The sequence below is a fragment of the Bos indicus genome, chromosome 26 (assembly GCF_029378745.1).
Source record: "Bos indicus isolate NIAB-ARS_2022 breed Sahiwal x Tharparkar chromosome 26, NIAB-ARS_B.indTharparkar_mat_pri_1.0, whole genome shotgun sequence".
Classification (NCBI taxonomy): domain Eukaryota; kingdom Metazoa; phylum Chordata; class Mammalia; order Artiodactyla; family Bovidae; genus Bos; species Bos indicus.
The window spans coordinates 51,447,267-51,465,903 of NC_091785.1; the positions used below are offsets into that span (position 1 = coordinate 51,447,267).

General features: G+C 45.6%; 1 protein-coding gene across 2 annotated transcripts; it reads right to left on the reverse strand.

Moving 5' to 3' along the window:
- Nucleotides 1-5,992: 5,992 nt before the first annotated feature.
- On the reverse strand, nucleotides 5,993-18,015 carry SYCE1 (synaptonemal complex central element protein 1). 2 transcript variants are annotated; one of them, XM_019953232.2, is made up of 13 exons: nucleotides 17,874-18,015; nucleotides 10,899-10,961; nucleotides 10,197-10,256; nucleotides 9,807-9,881; nucleotides 9,140-9,187; nucleotides 8,857-8,911; nucleotides 8,110-8,199; nucleotides 7,799-7,862; nucleotides 6,978-7,044; nucleotides 6,785-6,905; nucleotides 6,603-6,713; nucleotides 6,365-6,452; nucleotides 5,993-6,140 (listed from the first exon to the last, which is right to left on the reverse strand). In XM_019953232.2, the coding sequence occupies exons 1-13, from the start codon at nucleotides 17,941-17,943 to the stop codon at nucleotides 6,081-6,083; spliced, it is 972 nt and encodes a 323-aa protein (XP_019808791.2). In that variant the 5' UTR covers nucleotides 17,944-18,015; the 3' UTR covers nucleotides 5,993-6,080. The 2 variants fall into 2 exon arrangements, with proteins under 2 accessions (XP_019808791.2, XP_070637303.1); XM_070781202.1 differs by having other exon boundaries at nucleotides 10,197-10,259.
- Nucleotides 18,016-18,637: the final 622 nt, after the last annotated feature.

Consider the following 18,637-nt stretch of genomic DNA (forward strand, 5'->3'; position numbering starts at 1 on the left):
TGGACGTATTGAGTTCTCTGCTGTCCTGCTCTTCTGCCTCTTCATGTGTCATATGTACAGATCTGTGGTATTTTGTATATAACTGGAGGGGTTTTGGCCTGTGCAATCTAACGTTCACTGTCATGCACCCTAGTCCCTCGATGCGTCTGTGCCTCAGCGAGTTGTTTCCTATCTGCAGTTTCCCTGGGTTTTGTTTTGTTTTTTTTTTTCTCAATATTTATTTGGCTGCACCGGGTCTTCATTGTAGCATGCAGATTCTTTAGTTGTGGAATGTGTGCTCTTAGTTGTGGTACGTGGCATCTAGTTACCCGACCAGGGATCAAAGCTGGCCCCTTGCATCGGGAATGTGGAGTTTTAGCCACTGGACCACCAGGGAGGTCCCTCTCTGGTGTTCTTAGTGTATCAGTTTGTTTCTCCTATATGGACCTTGTAAGTTACAGGGTACAGTTTCACAAGGGGACTTAAATGAAGAGATTAAGACCTGGGACAAGATAGAGACCCATACAGGGGGTCCATTTGCTGGAGTGGAATTTGAAAAATTGTCTGAGGAGGCCATTATGTCTCTCAGTTAAACTAGCAATCAAAAACCTATTAGGAAGCTAAAAGTGCCATTGAAGGCAGTTTTGGCAGTTTCTTAAAATGTTAAACATACACCTACCATAATATCCAACCATTCTACTCCTGGATATTTACCCAAGAGAAAAGAAGACATATATCTATGCAAAGAATTATACATGTATGGTCATAACAGCTTTATTTGCAAGAGCCAAAAAGTCAGAAACAACCTAAATATCCATCAACAAGTGAATAGATAAGCAAGCTAAGATATAGCCATACAACAAGAGACAACTGCTTGGCAAGGGACAACTCACCAAAAAAAAAAAAAAAAAGGAAAAAAAAAAAAAGTCCAGCACAGTGTATTCTGAGAAGTGAACTTCGTGACTTGGTTAACGTCAGTAATGACTGCAACTCCAGATGGGATGAGAGTAGTGATAAATCTGGATATGGATTCACCTTCCCTGCACACAGTGCTTTGGCCAGAACTGCCTTCTGCAAACTTAAGAATTCCTATCCAGCACCATGGTCTTTCACATAGCATTAATTCTGATCAAAAAGCTCCCTTAACAAAAAAGTTCTGCAGCAGGCCAAGCTCTGATGGAATTCACTGGTCTTACCATGCCCCCACCATCCCAAAGCAGCTGGCTTGACCGAATGGTGGAATGGTCTTTTGGAGACTCAGTTACAATGCCAGATAGTTGGTAGTACCTTGCAAAGCTAGTGGAGGTGATAGAATTCCAGTTGAGCTATTCCAAATCCTGAAAGATGATGCTGTGAAAGTGCTGCACTCAATATGCCAGCAAATTTGGAAAACTCAGCAGTGGCCACAGGACTGGAAAAGGTCACTTTTCATTCCAATCCCAAAGAAAGGCAATGCCAAAGAATGCTCAAACGACCACACAATTGCAGTCATCTCACACACTAGTAAAGTAATGCTCAAAATTCTCCAAGCCAGGCTTCAGCAATATGTGAACCGTGAACTTCCTAATGTTCAAGCTGGTTTTAGAAAAGGCAGAGGAACCAGAGATCAAATTGCCAACATCCACTGGATCATGGAAAAAGTAAGAGAGTTCCAGAAAAGCATCTATTTCTGCTTTATTGACTATGCCAAAGCCTTTGACTGTGTGGATCACAATAAACTGTGGGAAATTCTGAAAGAGATGGGACTACCAGACCACCTGACCTGCCTCTTGAGAAATGTGTATGCAGGTCAGGAAGCAACAGTTAGAACTGGACATGGAACCACAGACTGGTCCCAAATAGGAAAAGGAGTACGTCAAGGCTGTATATTGTCTCCCTGTTTATTTAACTGATATGTAGAGTACATCATGAGAAACATTGGACTGGAAGAAACACAAGCTGGAATCAAGATTGCTGGGAGAAATATCAGTAACCTCAGATATGCAGATGACACCACCCTTATGGCAGAAAGTGAAGAGGAACTCAAAAGCCTCTTGATGAAAGTGAAAGTGGAGAGTGAAAAAGTTGGCTTAAAGCTCAACATTCAGAAGACGAAGATCATGGCATCTGGTCCCATCACTTTATGGGAAATAGATGGGGAAACAGTGGAAACAGTGTCAGACTTTATTTTTCTGGGCTCCAAAATCACTGCAGATGGTGTCTGCAACCATGAAATTAAAAGATGCTTACTCCTTGGAAGGAAAGTTATGACCAACCTAGATAGCATATTCAAAAGCAGAGACATTACTTTGCCAACAAAGGTTCATCTAGTCAAGGCTATGGTTTTTCCTGTGGTCATATATGGATGTGAGAGTTGGACTGTGAAGAAAGCTGAGCACCGAAGAATTGATGCTTTTGAACTGTGGTGTTGGAGAAGACTCTTGAGAGTCCCTTGGACTGCAAGGAGATCCAACCAGTCCATTCTAAAGGAGATCAGCCCTGGGATTTTTTTGGAAGGAATGATGCTAAAGCTGAAACTCCAGTACTTTGGCCACCTCATGCGAAGAGTTGACTCATTGGAAAAGACTCTGATGCTGGGAGGGATTTGGGGCAGGAGGAGAAGGGGGCGACAGAGGAGGAGATGGCTGGATGGCATCACTGACTCGATGGACATGAGTCTGAGTGAACTCCGGGACTTGGTGTTGGACAGGGAGGCCTGGCGTGCTGCGATTCATGGGGTCTCAAAGAGTTGGACACGACTGAGCGACTGATCTGATCTGATCTGATCTGCAGGGCAGGGACAGGGTTCTCCAGAAGGTTGTGTATGTTCTGAATGAGTGTCTAATTTATGGTGTTGTCTCCTGTGGCCAGCATTCAAAGGTCCAAAACTCACGGGGTGAAGTGGGAGCGGTAACACTCACTGTTATCCCTAGTGATCTGCTGGAGACTTGTGCTTCCTGTTCCCACAACCAAATATTCCACTGGCCCGGAGGTCTTAGTGCCAGAGGGAGGAATGCTTCTACTGGAAGATATAATGATGATTCCATTGAACTGGAAGTTAAAGACTGCTGCTCAGCCACTTTGGGCTTCTTATGCCTGTGAATCAACAGGCAAAGGAGGAAGTTACTGTGCTGGCTGGTGTGATCGACCCTGACTACTTTGAGGAAACTGGACTACTTCCCTACACTGGAAGTAAAGAAAGCAAGGCTATCATGCAGGATACACCTTAGAGCTTCTTTCAGTACTACCATGTCTTGTGATTAATGCCAGTGAAAAACTATAACAACTCAACCCAGCAAGAGTACTAACACCCCACATCTTTCAGGAATAAAGGTTTGGGTCACTCCACCAGGTAAAAGTGCACAAACAACTGAGTTGCTTAATGAAGGCAAAGGGATACAGAATGTGTGGTGGAAGGTGAGGGAAGTTATAAATACCAGCTATGATTCCATGACCAGTTTGTTTTTGTTGTTCAGTCACTATGTTGTATTCAACTCTTTGTGACCCCATGAACTGCAGCATGCCAGGCTCCCTTGTCCTTCATTATCTTCTGGAGTTTGCTCAAATTCATGTCCCTTGAGTCAGTGATGCTATCTAAACATGTCATCCTCTGTAGCCCCCCTCTCCTTTTGCCTTAATCTTGCCCTGAGAGTTCAGTTGGTAACAAAGCCGCCTCCAATGCAGGAGACTCTGGTTCAATTCCTGGGCCAGGAAGATCCACTGGAGAAGGGATACACTACCCACTCCAGTATTCTTGGGCTTCCTTTGTGGCTCAGCTGGTAAAGAATCCACTTGCAGTGTGGGAGACCTGGGTTCGATCCCTGTGTTGGGAAGATCTCCTGGAGAAGGGAAAGGCTATCCACTCTAGTATTCTGACCTAGAGAATTCCATAGACTGTATAGTCCATGGGGTCACAGAGAGACATGACTGACTGACTTTCACTTTCACTGCCCAGCATCAGAGTCTTTTCCAATGAGTCAGCTCTTTGCATCAGGAGCATCAAGTTTTTGGCACTCAGCCTTCTTTATGGTCCAACCCTCACATCCATACGTGACTACTGGAAAAACCATAGCTTTGACTATATGGACCTTTGAGTTGCAAAGAATTGATGCTTTTAAATTGTGGTGCTGGAGAAGTCTCTTGAGAGTCCCCTGGACGGCAAAGGAGATCAAACCAGTCAATCTGAAAGGAAATCAACCCTGAATATTCATTGGAAGGACTGATGCTGAACCTGAAGCTCCAATACTTTGGCCACCTGGTGCTGGAAGAAGGAGGAGGAGAAGGGGGTGACAGAGGACGAGACAGTTGGGTGTCATCATGAACTCAGTGGACATGAGTTTGAGCAAACTGTGGGAGATAGTGAAGGACAGAGAAGCCTGTGGTGCTGCAGTCCATCGTGTCGCAGAATCGGAAGTGAATGAACAACAGCCTTCTTTAGGTCCAACTCTCACATCCATACATAACTACAGGAAAAACATAGCTTTGACCATATGGACCTGTGTCAGCAGTGATGTCTGCTTTTTAATTCTCTGTATAGGTTTGTCATAACTTCCTTCCAAGGAGCAAACATCTTTTAATATCATGGCTGCAGTTACCATCCGAAGTGATTTTGGAGCCTTGGAAAATAAAACCTCTCACTGCTTTGACTTTGCCCCCTTCTATTTGCCACGAAGTTATGGGACCAAATGCCATGATCTTAGTGTTTTTTTTTTTTTTTTAATGTTTTAAGCCAACTTTTTCACTCTCCTCTTTCACTCTCATCAAGAGGCTCTTTAGTTCTTCACTTTCTTCCAGTAGAAAGTTACAGAGACAGATATAAATCCATTTCTGTAACTGGTCATGTATACAGAAATGAGAATTGTTGAGGTTATCTACCTCCTTATGTCCTACCTGGATGGGGAAGCCTTTCAAGAGATGGAATCTCCTTGTACCTATGAATTCACTGTCTTTTGACTCAAGAGCACAGACTTTGACTCCCATCATTGCCCTTGAGTTGATGCATTCCTTGGATTTGAAACACGCCATAAGCACACAACACTCCTAGAATGATTGAGTCCAAGAACACTGAGGATAACATACTATGTTCTTGTAACAAGTGTCTCAGGTATAGATTTTGTTCCCAGTTCAGTTCAGTTGCTCACTCGTGTCCGACTCTTTGCAACCCCATGAACTGCAGCATGCCAGGCCTCCCTGTCCATCACCAACTCCCGGAGTCTACCCAAACCCATGTCTGTTGAGTCGGTGAGGCCATCCAACCATCTCATCCTCTGTTGTCCCCTTCTCCTCCTTCCCTCAATCTTTCCCAGCATCAGGGTCTTCTCAAACGAGTCAGCTCTTTGCATCAGGTGGCCAAAGTACTGGAGTTTCAGCTTCAGCATCAGTCCTTCCAATGAACACCCAGGACTGATCTCCTTTAGGCTGGACTGCTTTGATCTCCTTGCATTCCAAGGGACTCTGAAGAGTTTTCTCCAACACCACAGTTCAAAAGCATCAATTCCTTGGCACTCAGCTTTCTTTATAGTCCAACTCTCACATCCATACATGACCACTGGAAAAACCATAGCCTTGACTAGATGGACCTTTGTTGACAAAGTAATGTCTCAAATTACATTTAGGTCCAATTACAATTCTTTTTCTCAGCTAATCAGTGGGTACTGTGGGCACAGAACTGACTGGCTGAGGACCCCAGCACTTTGGCCCTCATTGCTGATATTTCTGGGATTCTGTGTGGTCCACGCCTGAATAAGGAATGGAAGACAATCACAGGGTGGGTGTGCAGAACCTGTGGGCCTATTGTAAGATGGTCTCAGTCTTGTATCCCTCTGCGTGGGGACCCAGAACAACATGTCAAGTGCTAGAGATGAGCAGTCAGGGGACTGTGAGGTTAGGGAAACATTTACTGAGTGTCTGCTGTGGGTTTCTGGCTGAAGACAAGAGGCAGAGTGTGGCCAGGCTTTCATTCAGACTCAGGTGCCAGGTGTCCCGGGATGGATACCCCTCCTCCCCGAGCCTAGCACAGAGTCAGATGAGGCAGTTGTATTGAAGTAGTGCCTTTATTTACTGAAGTCCAAGTCATAAGCTCCAGTGCAGGGTGGGTTCTCCTTGCCTCGGGGCATCATGTGCTACTTGGTGGATGGCTCTTGGTCTTTCTCCTCACTGACTCCAAGGGGCTTGGGATTGGCCTGTGAGAGGTCAGGGTTTGAGGCAGGAGTCTCATCAGATCCCTGTGCCCACACCCTCCATGGGTCCTACCCCTCCTCACCCTACCACTGCCAGCCTCTGCACTTTTGCCTGGGATGTGTCCCATTGGAAATGCCCTTCCCTGAGGACCATCTTCTGAGGTGCCTTCCCACCCACAGCTCCTCTCACAAGCTCTCTGCTCCCTGCACTGGATTCCAGGACTCACAGCTTCTCCTAGGCCAGCCTCCTCCTCTTGCTTGCTCTGGGCTTGGGCAAGGACCTGTACCCCAAGTTTTTCCAGCTCCTCCTTCAGCCTGGATAGAAAGAGGTCGGGAGTGGGGTAGGAGGATGTGGAGGGAGAAGGGTAGGACTGTAAAGGGACCAAGAGACAGAGTCTAGAAGGGAGCAGACACTCCCTCAGCCACCTTCTCCTTTGGGACTCGGGGGAAGGGCTCCATGCCCACCTCTGCCTCTTCTGCTGCAGCTGCTGACACTTCTGTTGCAGCTGCTCCTGGCGCTGGGCAGCAGCCTCCAGCAGCTCCTGGGCTTTCCTGTTCTCCTCCTCAAACAGATGACTGAGGGTGGGGCCATGGGTGCTGGCAGCTCTTCCCCTCCACTCACTCCCCCCTCCCGATCCATGTCTTACACCACAGCTGCTGCCTCCGGGCTGCGGAGGAAGAGCCCTTCATTGATTGTGTGGCCCTTGGCTCCAAACTGCGAGCACAGACGATGCTTCACATCCTCCAGCTTTGCCTCCACCAGCTTCTCTGCAGCAGAAAGGAACGGATGGGCAGGGCAGGGCAGGGCAGATCAGGGCATCCCCATCTTCCAGGCCTCACCTTCCTTAAGCAACTGCTCCTTGCCGCTGTCCAGGGTGCTGATCTCCAGGGCCAGCCGCTCTGGTTTCTGATGGATAATAAAGGAGACCTGTCCGCAACTCCTGGCTTTCTCCCACGTGCCTCAGAGAAGCCAATCTGGATCTGGTCTTTACTCATATGCCTCACTTCCTGCATGCCAGGCACAGTCCAGCTTCAGGGCCTCTGCATTGGCCATTCCCTCTGTCTGGAATTGTTCTACCCCAGATACCTGTGGTGCTATGCAGGAGAAGCTCATAAAGTAGCTAGTGTTCAGGAATTCTGCAAGGGCATCCTGCAAACACCAAAACTCAAGCCTGTTCTCTGGAGACTCAGTTATCAGTTCAGCACTGCAGCTCCTACTCTTCCCTCCAGTGACCTCACTGAGTCTGTCCATCCTGACTTGCACTCTCTCTGCCTATTTTCTTGTTTGGGATCCCTAGGTGGCAAATAGTGGCCTGCTAATTTCCCCACTGTCTTCCCTGTGACTGTGATGGCCCCAGAGACACCCATGAATCTCCTTAATGGATAGCCCCTCCTCAGTTCTTCAGAGCTCCTCTTGAGCTCTTAAGGCCCCTGGGAGGCACCAGAGGCGGGTGGGCAGGGCCGGTGCAGAAGGCAACACCTGGGGGCGGTGAGGGTGCTGAGGGGCTAGGCTCAGTGCGGCTCTGACACATGGCTGCTGGGCTTGCTCAGGAGCTGGGTGTGGCCATCGACAGGAGGGAGGCCTGGGGGTGACACAGCTCTGGGCCTAGTGCTGCCAGGGAAGCTGTGCAGGGTGGAGAGAGTAGCTCTGAGTGACTCACGTGGAATTCCCACAGGTCCTTATACTGGCCCATCAGGTCCTCCAGTTGCTCCTCGAAATCCAACCTGGGAATCAAACACACAGGATGAGGGGCTGTGGCCTGGGACACCCGTCCCAACCTGGTTCACCCCGGTGTCTTTATGCACAGACGTGAGGGAGCTTGCTTGTGCTCTTCACTCTGCTGCAAGCGCCTTTGCCTCCTTGACCCTCCAAGCTTCAGCTCAGCCAGGTCTTCTAATTCCCATTCCTAGTATTACCCCCTCCCCGCTTACAACCCACCCAGCCCCCCGTGCCTTGGGAGGCGGACCTTACCTCAGCTGCCTCTGTTTGTTCTTTTCTTGCTCAATCTGGGAGTTCAGGGCAGAAATCCGCTCTTTGCACTCCTGCAGCATGGTTTGCTTCCTGGCAAGAAGCAAGGCAGTCACCATGCTTTCTGAATAATCTCTCCCTAGGAGGGGCCTGGGGTGGAGCTCCCATTTCCTTCTCTTGACATCTGTTGTAGCCTTCCAGATTGAGTTTCTTTCTGTAACTTTTGGGGTGGTATGAACACATGTCCTCTGGAATGTCATTGTGAAGATTAGGGAGATCAATGTGGGTGTGGTCACACACACAAGCACACACATATTGATCTCATGTGAATTCCTCAAACATATTCAGTGTTGGTATGCTAGGGGCTTGGAGGTCTCTGGTCATGAAATGAGCAATATAAGCACTCAGGAGCTAGAGAGATGGGTGAATAGAAGGATAATGGGTGAATGGAGAGAGGCTGGTGGACAGATGGTTGGCATGATACCTAAATGAAGGGACAGATGAAACTATAAAAAGCACAGAATAAAAACCAGCTGAAGGAATGTAACTGACATTCTAGCAAATGAATGATTATCTCAGTGAATAAGATGGTAATCAATACTACGACCTACTGTTGGGAGTCACGGTCTCCCTATTTTATAGAGGAAGAAGATGAGAGCTGTGGGTCTAAGGCCAATTTCCCTTAGTTCTTTTTTGTTTTTACCAGAATGAAGGGGTAGCACTCAACAGGGGCTAGGTGGAAGCTCTTACCTCTGTGCCTCATTCTCCTTATCCTGGCAGTGGAGCCGGAGGACCCTCAGGGTCTCTGCAGGGAGAGGAAGTTAGGACCCTGTGAGAGCCCATCATGGCTGAGGTTTGGGCATGGGTAAAAACACCAGATTATGTGAGGTCTCCTGAAGAGCTGATGGGACTCTGTTGGAAGCCACAGGAGGGAGGCAAGGTGATTCAGGCTTCAGAAGGCTTTCACTGCTATAGAGTGGGTTTCTGAAGGGTGGAAAAGGCAAAAACCTGGAGATAAAGTAGGTGCAATTACCTTGTTTTTTGCTCAAGATCTCTTTCAGGCGTACTTTCTCTCCACTCACTGGAAAACAGAGGAACATGTTTGGGCATCACCAACCACCCACTGTACCCGAGAGGCTGGGCTTGGCAAGCCCTGCCCCAACCCCAAATGTAGACCCCCTTCGAGGTAAGTCCCCTTCCCCTCCTGTGTGCATGCTCCCTATGGGCACCAAAGGGTGCTTGATAAAGGGTGGCTAAGAGGACCCTGTGGAATGCCAGTGCAGTTACATGGAGGGAAGAGAAAAACACTTCACAAGTTGGGTGAAGGCTGTGAAGAAACACATCAAGCAGTAAGGGGCATGTGACTAGGTGGGGGCCGTGTGCTGACTCTGAGTGGGGAGATTGGGGAAAGCCTCTCTGAGAAAGGGGCATTTGAGCTGAGAGCTGAATGATGTCTTCAGGCAATAGGAATCTGTATTATATGGGGGATCTGCCTAGCAAAGGTCCTGATGTAGGACTATGCTTGGCAGTGTTTCAGGAACGCTCCCCAAAATAGAGTGGGATGGGGGAGATTGGTAGGCCCTGAAGTTGGGGAGAGTGCAGGAGTGCTTGGCCACAGAAATGATGCTGACTGTCTGTAATATTGGGTTCAAGGATGTGTGACATTTTGGGGACCTCTGGGTGATCCCCCCCAGGCTTACATGAGTCCAGTTCTTTCTGCAGGGTCTCCCAGACAGTCCGGGCGTCTCCCAGCTCCTCACTAGCTTTCTTTTTTGCTGTGCCAAACCATAGGACATCATGTAAGTGTCTGTCCTTGCAAACATTTCACACTTGTCTTCAAGTAAACCTAGAGGGGCCCCTAGAGGATTTTACAGAGCAGGAAACAAGTCTCCCGGAGCCAAAGCCCTTCTTGGGCTCAGCTGACAGCAGGGCCAGGTTACTAAACATGTGACTGCAGCTCCTGTCTTTGGATGGACCAATCCATGTTTGGTTTAATGCTCCCTTGTTTCAAAACACTAAGTAATTCTGAATAAGGGGCTCTGCAAATCATGTAACCACTCCTGGCAGACAAGCCAAGGTCCTGAGCTCACCTTGCTGAACCTCATTAATCCGGTTAATCAGGACCTCAACCCTGGGCTCTAGGCTTCCCACTGCTGGGAGAAAAGGAGGTTGAGTGAAAATGACAGGGCAGGCAGAGGAAGGTGGATGCCCTCCAAGGCTCACATTCTGGGGAGGGGAGGCAGCAGCACATAGAGATACTGAGTCAGGTTGTGATAACTTCAAGAGAAATAGAGGAACCACAGATTAAAAAGTGAAGGAGTGGGAAGTGCTCCTTCAGATATGGCAGGACCTCTTGAGGGCCCCAAATCAAGTGAGGAGGGCAAGGCTTGCAGTTCCCTGGGTGGGGTGGGAGACAGTCAGTGCAAAGGCCTACTCGAGATAGGAACATGGGCGGACGGTGCCTGGTAGCAAGAAGAGAGCAGAGTTGAGGTGGACGGAAGGAAGGTAAAGACAAAATCCTGGAAATTCAGTAGAGTATAGGGGGAGCCAAATGGATGGCCAGTAAGGGGATTGAAGCTGTGTTGTGGGAAAATGTTTTGCATTTTATCCCCTTATACTTAAATTTTGAATCATGGAGTCATATTTTTACTTCAAAAAATTAACTTTTGAAACTAAGAGAGAACAAATGAGTTAATTTCCCAAGGTGGTGAATCAGGTGGCTTAGAATTGATTCCACTTCTGCCTGACTCCAAACCTCGGGCTGAGCCTCAGTTATAGAGGAGACACGTGACCTTTCTGCAACTTCTTCACCATTTCCATCAAGTCTTCAATTTTCTGTGAAGACTTGGCCTGCCCTGTGGAGACAAAACCAAACATTTTAGTATGTAATAATGAGAAGCCTAAGGAAGGGCCTGATAAATTGGGCTGGGACTGAGGTGGGCTGAGGGCAGGTCTCCAGCCAGAGTGGTGCCTCTGCTCCTTGACCTGAGGGAGACACTGCAAAAGAGATGAATCAGAGAGACTCCTTCATGGTCATCTTTTCCTAAAGGGTGATTGACACCATAGATTTCCCCTTAATAAGACTCAGAGCAAGAGAAAGGGTACACTCTTACTGTTGATACTGTTCAAGGCTTGGTCAAAGCTCAGGATGTAAAAACAGAAAAGAAGAAGTAGTATTAAAAATTGGAAACAAGGAGTTAGAAGTCACTGTAACTGGTAGGTGACATAATAAACTATAGATTTATAGAGAATATTACCCAAAGAAATCTCAGAAGGAATAGTGAGAAATTTTAATGATGTATCTTTAAACATATAAACACAAATAGCTTTTCTATATATATGTTTCATATTCAGTTCAGTTCAGTCACTCAGTCGTGTCTGACTCTTTGTGACCCCATGAACCGCAGCACACCAGGCCTCCCTGTCCATCACCAACTCCTGGAGTCCACCCAAACCCATGTCTGTTGAGTCGGTGATGCCATCCAACCATCTCATCCTCTGTCATCCCCTTCTCCTCCTGCCCTCAATCTTTCCCAGCATCAGGATCTTTTCAAATGCGTCAGCTCTTTGCATCAGGTGGCCAAAGTACTGGAGTTTCAGCTTCAACATCAGTCCTTCCAATGAACGCCCAGGACTCATCTCCTTTAGGATGGACTGGTCGGATCTCCTTGCATTCCAAGGGACTCTGAAGACTCTTCTTCAACACCATAGTTCAAAAGCATCAATTCTTTGGCACTCAGCTTTCTTTATAGTCCAACTCTCACACTCATACATGACTACTGGAAAAACCATAGCCTTGACTAGACGGAGCTTTGTTGACAAAGTAATGTCTCTGCTTTTTAATATGCTGTCTAGGTTGGCCATAACTTTCCTTCCAAGGAGTAAGCATCTTTTAATTTCATGGCTGCAATCACCATCTGCAGTGATTTTGGAGCCCAGAAAAATAGTCAGCCACTATTTCCACCGTTTCCCCATCTATTTGTCATGAAGTGACAGGACTGGATGCTATGATCTTAGTTTTCAGAATGTTGAGCTTTAAGCCAACTTTTTCACTCTCCTCTTTCACTTTCATCAAGAGGCTCTTTAGTTCTTCTTCACTTTCTGCCTTAAGGGTGGTGTCATCTGCATATCTGAGGTTCTTGATATTTCTCCTGGAATCTTGATTCCAGCTTGTGCTTCCTCCAGCCCAGCATTTCTCATGATGTACTCTGCATATAAGTTAAATAAGCAGGGTGACAATATACATCCTTGATGTACTCCTTTTCCTATTTGGAACCAGTCTGTTGTTCCATGTCCAGTTCTAACTGTTGCTTCCTGACCTGCATATAGGTTTCTCAAGAGGCAGGTCAGATGGTCTGGTATTTCAGAATTTTCCACAGTTTTTGGCAATCCACACAGTCAAAGGCTTTGGCATAGTCAATAAAGCAGAAATAGATGTGTTTCATATTAACTTGCTTATAATCAATATAGGCATTTAGTTTTAATCCTTAATAAATTAGTAGATCCAGACAATTATTATTAGTGCTATTAACATGACAATAAAAATAACTGGACATCATGAGCTATTCGATGTAAAAATACAATGGAGGATTCTTGTCAAAAAATAATGCTAACACTTGTTACGCCTATCAATCTAAATAACCAATTTAGAGGATATACAGGGACAGAGGACCATTTAAGCGGCATATGTGCATGCAATTAGCAACATCCACACTGGGAAACTTCACAGGAAAAAGAACTCAGTTTCTTTAATTTAAAAAGATTTTAGGGGAAAAAGGAGACAGGAAGACGCTTACAGACAAAAAGAGATTAAAGAAACATATCAACCAATCTCAATAAATGGACAATGTTTGGATTTTGATTCAATCCAATACACTTTTTAAAATATTGATGACACAATCAGGGAAATTTGAAAACTGATTACAGATACTTGAAACAAAGGAATTATTGTAGCTGTTCTTCAGATGTGGGGCTTCCCTGGTGGCTCTGATGGTAAAGAATATGCCTGCAATGCAGGAGACCCAGGTTCAATCCCTGGGTCAGGAAGACTCCCTGGAGAAGGGAATGGCTACCCATTTCAGTATTCTTGCTTGGAGAATTTGACGGACAGAGGAGCCCGGTGGGCTACAGTTCATGGGGTCACAAGGAGTTGGACACAACTAAGCGACTGACACACACATTCAGAAGCGGTAATGCCACAGTGGTTACTTTTCTGAAAACAGTACTTAGTTTTTAGAGATATACATGCAAATATTTATGGATATGTTATGATGCCTGGGGTACTTCAAAATAAAACAGTGGAGCAGGTGGTAGGGAGGAGCTGAGGATAATGAAGAAACAGGACTGGTCAAGAGCTGATAACTGCCAAAACTGAAAGATGAGTTCACAGGGTAATTATCCTTAGTTCTTAATTTTTTTTAAACTGAGTTACAGCTGGTTTACAATGTTGTGTAAGTTTCTCCTTGCACAGCAAGATTTGGTTATAAATCTATATATAAACATTTTCAGATTCTTTCCTATTATAGATTATAAAATACTGAATATATTGAACATAGTTCCTGTACTATAAGTAGGGTCCTGTTGACTATATTTGCATTTCGATTCCACACATAAATGATATCATGTGATATTTGTCTTTTTCTGATTTACTTCATTTAGTATGATAACCTCTAGGTTCACCCATGTTGCTGCAAATGGCATTATTTCATTCTTTTTATCTTGTTTGTTGTCCACTCACTAAATCATATCTGACTCTTTATGACCTCTTAGACTGCAGCACACCAGGCTCCTGTCCTCCACTATGACCCGGAGTTTGCTCAAACTCTTGTCCATTGAGTCAGTGATGCCATCCAACCATCTCATCCTCTGCTGCCCCCTTTTCCTTTTGCCTTCTATCTTTCCCAGGATCAAGGTCTTTTTCAATGAGTCAGTTCTTTGCATCAGGTGGCCAAAGTACTAGAGCCTCAGCTTTAGCATCAGACTTTCCAGTGAGTATTCAGGGTTGATTAACATTGTATAGGAGGATTCTCTTGTATCCACACCTTCTCCAGCACTTATTTGTAGATTTTTTTTTCATGATTGTCATTCTGATCAGTGTGAGGTGATACCTTAGTGTAGTTTTGATCTGCATTTCTGTAATAATTAGCAATGTTGAGTATCTCTTCATGTGCCTATATTCTTTTGTATATGCTTAAACTTTTCCATAATAAAAAGGTTTTAAAAAATCACCCAAACATCCAATCAAAATAGAGAAGGTAAGTAATCATTTATACAGAAGAATGGAAAAATAGAGAAAACAAGTAAGCAAAAACTACACTAAACGTTAATTATATCTGAAAAGATGTATAACCTTAGTCATAATTAAAAAGATGAAAATGACATGTTGTATTTAGCAGCTTGGTAAAGATTAGTAAGTCTGATAATGCCTTGTGTTGATTACAATGTAGAGAAACAGGCACTAATGCACACTGACAGACTGTGAAAACTGATGCAAACTTTTGGAGGACAGGTTGGCTGCATCAACATTTTCAAGACAAAATTTCACTTCTACGAATTTATCCATCAGATATGCTTGGTTACTTATCTATGTCAAAAATGGGAAACTTGAATGCCCATCAGTAGAGAACTTATGATTCATGCCCACAAGAGAATACTGTGCAGCCATTGAAAAGGAGGCAGAGTTATATGTATTAACAATGAAAGAGATCCAAGATAGACTGAAAGGAAAGAAAGTACAAAACAGTATAATATAGAATCCCATCTGGCTACAAAAAGAGGTGAAAAAAATATTTTGTCAGTCTAAAAATATATGTGTCTTATTTCTAGAAAATTTCTGGCTCAAATCACACAAAAATATTTTCAACAGTAGTTCTTTTGGAAAGTAGAAGTGGAAGGATAGGTAAGAGAATGTTTACTTTTCACTGTATACTTCTGCATATGGTTTCACTTTTACTTTTAAATGTTAATAGACTTCCCTAGGTGACCCAAAAATGAATTTATAGTTTTCTTGAGCAACCATTTGTCCAGGTATTATTAATAGACTAGCCAGTGAGCTGCACCTTTATTTTTTTTTCTTTATTGCATATTATAAGGTAAGGCACAGAGTGGGAAAGCAGAATATATCTGTTGAACAAGTCAACTAATATATTGTTAATAAAAAAAATTCAAGGGTACCACTGCCTATGTTATTATATGAGCCCCTACTTTTTACTTCTTATTTTAAAAAATTTCAAATTTACTTAAAAGTTGCAGAAGTAGAACACATAGCTGTATATGCCGTTCACCCCAATTTTACATTTGCTAATAATCATGAACTTTGAGAATAAGTTGCAGGTACAATTCTTCATTACCCCCAAATATCCTAGTGTGAAGTTCTGAAGTACAAGGACATGCTCCTGTGTAGTAACAACAGTACAACAATTAAAACAGAGAACAGCAGTGAGAGATATTAACATGTGATCATCAAGTGGTACTTTAAAAATGTCTCCTACTTTCACTTTTATAAATTAAAAGTTCCACAAGTATCAGTTACATAGTCCTGGTAGAAAAAAACAAATATTAAGATTAAAAACGTTCCTTCACCTTTGCATTGCCCTTAGAAACTAGATTGGAGAAGGCAATGGCAACCCACTCCAGTACTTCCAGTACTGGAAAATCCCATGGACAGAGGAGCCTGGTGGGCTGCAGTCCATGGGGTCGCTAAGAGTCGGACATGACTGAGCGACTTCACTTTCCCTTTTCACTTTCATGCATTGGAGAAGGAAATGGCAACCCACTCCAGTGTTCTTGCCTGGAGAATTCCAGGGACGGGGGAGACTGGTGGGCTGCTGTCTATGGGGTCACACAGAACTGGACATGACTGAAGCGACTTAGCAGCAGCAGAAACTAGATCCCTCCATCAGAGTCATCAATTAGGAAAGCAGCCTCCAGACATCTTTCTGTGCAACCTACACAGTATTGCAATTTTTCCATCTTGCTTTACTCTCATAAAAATATCTGTTTTGAAGATCATATTGTATCTGTATGTCTAATAATTTACAAGTTGACTTGGTTAAGTGGATTTTAATTCCACTTCCTCTTCATTTTAGAAATCCACTGCACAGGTATATCCCAGTGTGCATGGGATTTAGCTATTCCCTTCCCAAGTTTTCCTACCACCATCTAGGCTCCAGTAACTATCCCATCCATGCATCTATATATGTCTTGTGTGATTCTCTAGGAATGTGACCAAAAAGGGGAGAAGATAATTTAAATGTTAAAATTTGTGCCAGAAGGACTACTGCAAAGCCTTTACCCTTTCTTCCTCTCATCAGAGTATGATATGGTCTGTATGTTTACACTATTGTTAACGCTAGATAGCACCACTGCCCCCTTTTTTAAACAACCTAATAGACTGAAAATGGAATCTTGATGTCTTATTTTCTTTCACTGCTATAGAATGAATGTTTGTGTCCCTCCGTATTTCATTTGTTGACATCCTAAAGTCTGATGAGATGGTATTAGAGGGTGGGGCCTATGGGAGGTGATTAGGTCATGAGGCTGCAGCCCTCATGAATGAGATTAGCACCTTATAAGAGACCCCAGAGAGCTCCCTTGCCCATTCTGCTATGAAGACACAGATGGACATCTAAGATTCAAGATATTGGTCCTCACCACACGCAAGAAATGGTATTTCACCAGTTATAAGACACTAGTGAAGTCAACTGCATCTAAATAAGCTAGCTTAATGAACCTGAAACAAAGATACTAACAGGTTTCTTTAGCACAGTGGTGAACACAGTAGGTGCTTAAGAAAAGAGATCTATATCTATCTGTTCTGTTTTTCTTTTTGTTCTTAGCTGAGGATTGTTACTGAATGCCACTCCCTGCTCCAAGCAAGCTTTCTGTGCTAAGTTTATTTCATTATGTAAACCTTCATTTTATTTATTAAAAAAAAAAAAAAAAAAAGGCCACAAAGCACCCGCCACGTACAAAACTACTGCCTGCAGGTGTGACGGATATGACCAAGGCGGGTTCATGAGAGAATCTTAACACGGGGAGACAGGCAGGCCAAGAAGAGCAGCGTCAACAAGCTGAGGGACGCGTGTTCCTTGTACAATTCTCTCCCCTTTTGTGTTAACACTTAGGAGCATATCCTTCGAGGGGTGGACAAGCCTGGGAATATTTTTTATCTTTCTCTTCTATGCTAGGCTGTAATTTCAGAAAACTTTATAACTGTAATGAGCTGCCATGCCTCTCCTTTCCCGGTGAGGTGGGAGCCATTGCTCAATAGGTCAGTGTCAGGAAGAAAAAAAAACGTAATGCTATGTGGGGCAGTCTGGTCCTGGTTTGGGGGAGGGGGAATCTATTGTTGAGGACCATTACGGAACAACAGGGAAATTCAGGTGTTCGGTGCTGTGAGATGAGATATGGGACGGACTCCTTCCCTCAGGTGACACAGCCCCGAGAACAAGTCCCTTTCTGTTGCAGGAGATGCCCGTGGAGACGCTCAGGATCAGATTGAAAGGATGCCCTCTGCCTACTTTAACGTACTTAAGCAAAGCAGATGGCGCCAAACGAGGCCAAAGGAAGTGAGTGAACGTGGGACACGGGCCTGTGGGTGATTCCTCGCGGCACCAGGCACAGCCGCCAAGATCCTTCCCATGGGGCAGAAGGTCATTTTTTCCTCACGCCCGCCCCGACTCTGAGGAAGCGGCGTCTGCGTGCGCTCCCTGCCCGCCCAGCCTTCAACAGCCGCGGTTGGGGGCCGCCGCCAGGCCCAGCTCTACCTCTGGCCTCGTCAGTCGGGCCCACGGCTCCCGCCGCTTCAGCATTCGACGATCCCGGCCGCCCAGCCATGTCCTCTCAGTTCACCGGCTGAGCGCCTCCTCTGGGATTGGACGGAACCCGCGCCAGGGGCGGGGCGTCCTCAGCACGCCTGCGCAGTGCACCTCTGCGCCGTACCCTTCTTCCAGCCGGCAGCTAGGGTGGCGGTTGGGCAAGCTCCGGTGCGCACGCTTGAGTCCACCCGGAACAGATTCCGTGCAGAGCAGGTGTGGGGCGCGCACGCGTCTTCCAGGCTGGCGATTGGCTAGTTGAGGAGCCGGCGACCTGCTAATGACAGAGGTCTCACGAGGGACTGTCCCAAGTGGCGTCACCCACCTTGCGAGGAGGGCACCTGAACCTGGTGGTGGGGAGCAGAGTCTCTGCACATGTTGAGAGGTTGGCGGTTTACCCAAGGACTCTGCGTGGTTTTCTGGAGGGAGGCCGTAAATTGTCCCCCAGTTCAGTTCAGTTCAGTTCAGTCGCTCAGTCGTGTCCGACTCTTTTCGACCCCATGAATTGCAGCACGCCAGGCCTCCCTGTCCATCACCAACTCCCGGAGTTCACTCAGACTCACGTCCATCGAGTCAGTGATGCCATCCAGCCATCTCCTCCTCTGTCGTCCCCTTCTCCTCCTGCCCCCAATCCCTCCCAGCATCAGAGTCTTTTCCAATGAGTCAACTCTTTGCATGAGGTGGCCAAAGTACTGGAGTTTGAGCTTTAGCACCAT

What these genes read in the sequence shown, in the direction of transcription:
- SYCE1 (XM_070781202.1), bottom strand. Translation starts at nt 17,943, where the DNA reads ATGGCTGGGCGGCCGGGATCGTCGAATGCTGAAGCGGCGGGAGCCGTG. An exon ending in GATTAATGAGGTTCAGCAAG is followed by an intron (nt 9,882 to 10,196) that starts GTGAGCTCAGGA and finishes GGTTTGGCACAG; the next exon opens with CAAAAAAGAAAGCTAGTGAG. An exon ending in GCAGAAAGAACTGGACTCAT is followed by an intron (nt 9,188 to 9,806) that starts GTAAGCCTGGGG and finishes TCTGTTTTCCAG; the next exon opens with TGAGTGGAGAGAAAGTACGC.